Below are 7,438 nucleotides of genomic sequence, written 5' to 3' on the forward strand. Positions count from 1 at the left end.
TTAAGCATGGTTGAAGTATTTATGGTCTTATATTTAAGATACAATTAAGGCAGTATAAAATGCATTAAAAATATTAATGCTAATGCCTGTTTCTTAGACTTTTGTATTAATTTAAACTCCGTTTGGTGAACCAACGCCTGTGTGAATCCTTTCGGTAGAGCCCATGAAGTGGATACCTTTGTATTAATTATTTGATGATTTTTTTCAGAAGATTCAGAAGTTAGTGAAAATACACCTATGAAGGAAATAGATATTGACTAAAATTATATTAAAAAAAATATACTGAACCTGCAGCTAATATATGAATCCTGTGTGAATATATTTTGTGAAAATGAATATTGACTATGAATAATGTTAATAGAGTAAATTATGCATACAATATATATCCTGTAACCTTAAGATTAAGTGAACAACAATACTTATTACATTTTGTACAAGTACATTTTATTTTGTATCCAATTAATGGATAGCTCTGTCATTTGTCAACTGTAAATCATCAGTTCCATAGCTGTGAACAAATTTATTTTGGACCATTTACTTACCATGGTATGCATTCAAATGACAACAAAACTTGTGCATATTATAGTTCATTTCATCATCCTCTTGTGTGTTTAGGGCAGACTATTGGTGAATAAAATTATATTTTCAGGCATTTTAAAATTGAAATTGTTTTAAGGACAATTCTTATTTCCCGTAATAGTTATCAGTAACATTACAAGGTACAAAATTCTGAACATTTCATTTTGCACTTGTCCTGACTCAAAGGTGTTGAATCTTTTATTTCTTTATGCTTGTTTGAAGACTATTTTTATAAAGTAATAAAATGTATAATCAATTTTTTATGAGTTATCTTCCCTTTTATGTGTTTATAAAATGCATTCTATATAATTGATATTTGAATGTTTTAAATGTTCTATGTGACTTTTAGTTTTTAACTCAAATCTTTGTCATTTTTCAAGGTTTTTTTTTAAACCATGATTGTATTCATTTTCTTTATATTTTATGAGTTATGAAAAGTGATGACTTTAGTGTAGTGTGTATGCATAATAGATAACAGAGAGACATATTAAGGGGAAAGTCTGGATGGGATGTCATTTCTGTATTTTTTTATTTTTAAGTTTATTTTTCTCTAAGTCTTTATATTTTTTGCCCATTATTCTCTATAATTCTTTATATTTTAGCATTCCATTATTCTCTTATTTTTTTTATATTTTAGCATTCCCTTATTCTCTATTATGTTTTTTTTTTGGCATATTTTTTCTATTCTTTATTTTTTTTTGTCGAGCCTTCGACTTTTGTCGAAAAAGCGAGACATAGCGATCCTACATTCCGTTGGCGGCGGCGGCGTCCACAAATATTCACTCTGTGGTTAAAGTTTTTGAAATTTTAATAACTTTCTTAAACTATCCTGGATTTCTACCAAACTTGGACAGAAGCTTGTTTATGATCATAAGATTATATTCAAAGCAAATTTTGTAAAAAAAAAATTCCATTTTTTCCGTATTTTACTTTTAAATGGACTTAGTTTTTCTTCCAGGAAAAATTACATTCACTCTGTGGTTAAAGTTTTTGAAATTTTAATAACTTTCTTAAACTATCCTGGATTTCTACCAAATTTGGAAAGAAGCTTGTTTATGATCATAAGATAGTATCCAGAAGTAAATTTTGTAAAAAAAAAATTCCATTTTTTCCGTATTTTACTTATAAATGGACTTAGTTATTCTGCCAGTTAACATTACATTCACTCTGTGGTTAAAGTTTTTAAAATTTTAACAACTTTCTTAAACTATCCTGGATTTGTACCACACTTGGACAGAAGCTTGTTTATGATCAAAAGCTAGTATCTATAAGGAAATTTTGATAAAATTTGTTCCATTTTTTCCATATTTTACTTATAAATGGACTTAGTTTTTCTTCCAGTCAACATTACATACAGTCTGCAGTTTAAGTTTTTAAAACATTTATTAGATTCATAAATTATCCGTATTTTTAACAAACTTTGACAGAAGCTACTTACAATCAAAAGATAGTATAGAGAGGAATATTTTTATTTTTTTCCCCTCATTTTTGTTGAGCCTGCGATTAACAGCAAAAGTAGGCGAGACACTGGGTTCCGCGGAACCCTTACAAATGTTTTGCCCATTTTTCTGCAGTATCAACCCGTTATTCTCTATTCTGTAAACCCCATCCAGATCCTCATAAGGGATTATCTGATAGTTTAAGAAAATTTCTCACAAAATGTTTAAATTGCATAAAGAGTATTTCCTTTTGGCACCATAAGTTATTTATTAAATTTCATCCTCATAGATTTATGGTATACATCAAATCAATTTTTTGAAAAATTCATGAAAGCAGCTATTTTCACAAAAAAATATTTCAAGAAATAATGCTAGAGTGGTAAACATTCATTGTATCATTGTAGCATATGATCATTATTAGTTTTGTTGTCAAGCCTGTGACTTTTGTCGCCGAAAGCTCGACATAGGGATAGTGATTTGGCAGCGGAGGCGTTAACTAACTTCTTAAAAGCTTAATATTTCAGAAGGTAGAAGACCTGGATGCTTCATACTTTGTATATAGATGCCTTATGATATAAAGTTTCCGTCTGTCATATGTCCATTGTCCTTGACCTCATTTTCATGGTTCAGTGACAACTTGAAAAAAAAGTTAAGATTTTTTTGTAATGTTAATGATTTTAAGGTGTACATGTCTGTCTGGCAGGGTTCATCTGACCTTGACTTCATTTTCATGGTTCATTGGTCAGTATAGAATTTCCATGGTTTGGTCTGTTTCTTTTATACTATAAGCAATAGGTCATCTATATTCTGTGTATGGAATGATTGTATTAAAGGTGTACATGTATTTCCGGTTTGGTTTATCTGACCTTGACCTCATTTTCTTGGATCATAAATGTTAATGTGATACTTGTAGTAAAACTTTATATGTAGGACTATCAACATAAAATCAATGGTCAGTATAGTAGGCGAGACATTTCAGCGTGTGCACTCTTGTTTATATAAATAAGAAGATGTGGTATGAGTGCCATTGAGACAACTCCCCATCCAAGTCACAATGTATAAAAAGTTAACAATTATAGGTCAAAGTACGGCCTTCAACACAGAGCCTTGGCTCACACCGAACAGCAAGCTATAAAGGGCCCCAAAATGACAAGTGTAAAACAATTCAAACAGGTAAACCAAAGGTTTAATCTATATAAAAAAGAGAAACACCTATGAACCACACAAATAAACGATAACCACTGAAAAACAGGCTCCTGACTTACTACAGGTGCATAAAAATGCAGCGGGTTTAAACATTAAAACAGGCGCCAACCTTCTTCCTAACCTGAGACAATAGTGTAACATTACAACATAAAAAGACACACTATAAAATATTATTTGTTTATAAAAGGCCCTCAACTCTTCACTCTTTAAAATTGCATGTCGCTGATGACAATTTCCAACATATTAGTCCCATAGACCACCGCCTCATTTCGGTAGTTGAGACAATTTCCAATCGTTGTTATAAATGTGTTGTTATTTTTAGAGTCACAATGCTGTAATGATAAGGAAGTATACTACCTTGGATTCATTATTATTTGTGGGATACTAAAATTAATGCAGGCTTTGGCCAAACCCTTGAAATCAAATAGTCACGAAAATGCAAGATTTCCTAAATCCACGAAAATTGGTACACACAAAAATAAATGAATCCACAGTATTTGATTTAGAGTATGCCAAATTTTAGTAATGCTCTTGCCAAAAATGTATTGGTTACTTCAGCTTAATATGTAGTTCGTTGTTATTTGTTTCATAATATCAAAGATATATAATGTAGTTTTGTTTCTTAATATCAAAGATACATAATGTAGTTTTGATTCAAAATATTTTATTCAACAAACTTGTATATTTACATTGGATATTGTATTCATTTTTAAATCAAATTCCTCTGGTCACGTTGCCAACAATCCTTGCATATATATCAGATATGTATTAAAAAACATTTTTCATTCTAAAACTTGCAGCAGTACCAAATCATTATTTAGGTACATTGTATTATGAGTTTTTATAATATAGATACATGATGCTTATTTGTTCATAGAGTAACTTTAAGAGCTGTTGTAAGATGATCAGTTGTAAAAGAAAGTGTTCAGTCAGCAAGAATTTGAAATAAAGTCAATAAATACATTACTAGATGTAGTCTAGTATAATATCTGCATAGTAAACAAGGCTACACATGTAACAATTTAAATGCTCAATCTTCAATAATTGTTATGAATGATGAAATACTATAAATTCAGAAATTAATGCATGCATTTATTATTGAACACTGATTACTGGTTGAATATGTGAGATCTAATTAATACAATTGCAAAAAAACGTGAAATAAGACATAATTTCACGTTGAACGTGAAATAATTTCTGTCATGAACGTTGCACGAAAAATAAAGACTGTTGTGAACCTTTTGTGACTGAGTCACTGTCTTTTTGTATATATAAACTCTCTGTTTTACTTGTTATTCCCGATTTAGTATACACATTTATGATGTAAATGGTTTACGGCTTTTAAAAAAGTATTTCTTGACGATCCCTGCCAAGTATTTGAATTTTATTTGAAAAATACCGAGCACGCAAAATAAGCATTTGAACATCACGATGCACGTAAAATTAAATAAGCAGAACACGTTGAACGAGGTACCTGTCTTGCACGACTGAACGTCAAATAAAAAAGTAAAAACATGTTGAACGTGAAATAAAAAACGGCGATCACGTTGCACGAAAATAACCCTTTACCACCCTCAATTATGAATGCAAGTTTTTATTGCAAACCTGATATTGCCACATTTTTTGCATTAATGGAGCATTAATATTGGGTGGTTTTGTCTAGTCTGAATGTTTTTATTGATATTATTTTTTTATATAAATATATTAAAAGATATATATTGATATATAAATAAAAATATGATAGAATCTAGAATAAGCATGTGATAAATTCAAATTTTTATTTTCTTAACTCTATGATATATGCTATTTGCCTTAAATTATGTATTGATTCTGAAAACAATAGTATCTTATCTAAAAAAAAAAATACATTGAAAAAAAAAATGATGAAGTTCTAGGGGCTTTTAGTGAATAAAAAAATCAATAATAATGTTTATTACTGTTATTATTATGACTCCGTATTATACCTAGCATATCCCATGGCAAAAAAACCCAAAACATATCAATAGTCAATAATGGAAATTGTTTGTGTTATTCCATTTCAGAAGCCAATAATGGCAATTGTTTTTGTTATTCCATTTCAGAAGCCAATAATGGCAATTGTATTTGTTATTCCATTTCAGAAGCCAATAATGGCAATTGTTTTTGTTATTCCATTTCAGAAGCCAATAACAAAAACAATTTTTGTTATTTCATTTCAGAAGCCAATAACAGCAACTGTTTTTGTTATTCCATTTCAGAAGTCAATAACAAAAACAGGTTTTGTTATTCCATTTCAGAAGTCAGTAACAGCAACTGTTTATGTAATTCTCTTTCAGAAGTCAATGTTTAACAGCAACTGTTTTTGTTATTCCATTTCGGAAGTAAATAATGGCATTTGTTTTTGTTATTCCATTTCACATGAAAGTTTTATTTTAATATTAAGAAACTAATGATATTCACAGCTTTCAAAATCAAAGTATTATAAGATTTGTCCTGTTCTTTTAGACTGGACAATTGATATTTTGATATGACGTCTAAAAGAACATGTGAGAATACTAGAAAGTTATTAAGATTTTTAAGATGTATAGTACCTGTTGAGATTGTTACTGGTAAAAGATCTTGTGGAGCATTTTTTTATTAATAATGATCTATGTGGTTGTATTCTGCGCATGTTATCATAATTTTGTATTTTTCATTATTATATATAACTCATTATAATAAAAAGAATTCAAATGAAAATCTGTCTCTTTTTGCATATAAAAAAGGGAGGCAAACTAGTAATTGATAAGTCATTTTTATACGACCGCAAAAAAATTTGGCGTCGTCCGAAGACTTGGTTTTCGCACTCTAACTTTAGTTTAAGTGAATGGATCTCTATGAAATTTTACCACAAGGTTCAATACCACAAAAGGAAGGTTGGGATTGATTTTGGGGGTTATGGTACCAACAGTAAAGGAATTAGGGGCCAAAAAGGGGCCAAAAATAAGCATTTTTGTAACTTCCAGACATAACTTGTGTGTTAGTGTATGGAACTCTCTGACATTGTACCACAAGGTTCCATATCACAAAAGGAATGCTGGGATTGATTTTGGGGGTAATTGCCTCAAAATTTTAGGAATTAGGGGCCAAAAAAGGGACAAAAAACAAGCATTTTTCTAGTTTCATGACAATAACTTGTGTGTAAGTGTATGGATCTTTCTGAAATTGTACTACAAGGTTCCATATCACAAAGGGAAAGCTGGAATTGAGTTTGGGGGTAATTGCCGAAACGTTTAGGAATTGGGGGCCAAAAAGGGGCCAAAAATAAGCATTTTTCTAGTTTCCAGACAATAACTTGTGTTTAAGTGTATGGATCTCTCTGAAATTGTACTGCAAGGTACCATACCACAAAGGGAAGGCTGGGATTGATGATGGGGGTAATTGCCTCAATATTTTAGGAATTAGGGGCCAAAAAGGGGCAAAAAACAAGCATTTTTCTAGTTTCAGGACAATAACTTGTGTGTAAGTGTATGGATCTTTCTGAAATTGTACTACAAGGTTCCATATCACAAAGGGAAAGCTGGGTTTGAGTTTGGGGGTAATTGCCCTAGACGTTTAGGAATTTGGGGCCAAAAAGGGGAAAAAAACACATTTTTCTAGTTTCCAGGCAATAACTTGTGTTCAAGTGTATGGATCTCTCTGAAATTGTACTGCAAAGTACCATACCACAAAGGGAAGGCTGGGATTGAGTTTGGGGGTGATGAATCATAAGGGGGTTCAAAAAATTGGGGGGGGGGGGGGGGGGTTTCCTTTTTTTTCTTTTTTTCCTTTTTTTTTCTTTTAAAATTTTCCATTTTAAGTTGGTTATTTCTGATTTATATTTAAAAGCAAATAATAATGATATGGTAGGAGATACACACCAAACAGGATGTGTAAATTATTGTGCAATAGCAAGAAATTTTCAATTGCACAGTATTGCACAATAGCAAGAAATCTTCAATTGCACAGTATTGCGCAATAGCAAGAAATCTTCAATTGCACAGTATTGCGCAATAGCAAGAAATATCCAATAGCACAATATTGCGCAATAGCAAGAAATTGTCAATTGTACAGTATTGCGCAATAGCAAGAAATATTTAATTGCACAGTATTGTGCAAAAGAAGATACTTCGTATAAATTGCTTATTTCTTGACCAATTTCAATGGGGTTTTATTCTTGAATTCTTGGGGTTCTTTAATATGCTGAATCTAACCGT

At 30.8% G+C, this 7,438-nt stretch overlaps 1 protein-coding gene across 2 annotated transcripts in view; it reads left to right on the forward strand.

Moving 5' to 3' along the window:
* Positions 1–4,307, forward strand: part of LOC127720440 (uncharacterized) — a 53,785-nt gene extending 49,478 nt beyond the window's left edge. The window contains exon 11 of one of the 2 annotated variants that reach the window (XM_052227031.1): positions 209–4,307. In XM_052227031.1, the coding sequence (XP_052082991.1) occupies positions 209–261 (53 nt within the window). In that variant the 3' untranslated portion in view covers positions 262–4,307. The remainder of the gene's footprint in view (positions 1–208) is intronic. The other variant, XM_052227032.1, reaches the window with a different exon arrangement.
* The last annotated feature ends 3,131 nt before the right edge of the window (positions 4,308–7,438 follow it).

The sequence above is a fragment of the Mytilus californianus genome, unplaced genomic scaffold (assembly GCF_021869535.1).
Source record: "Mytilus californianus isolate M0D057914Y unplaced genomic scaffold, xbMytCali1.0.p SCAF_11, whole genome shotgun sequence".
NCBI classification, from domain to species: domain Eukaryota; kingdom Metazoa; phylum Mollusca; class Bivalvia; order Mytilida; family Mytilidae; genus Mytilus; species Mytilus californianus.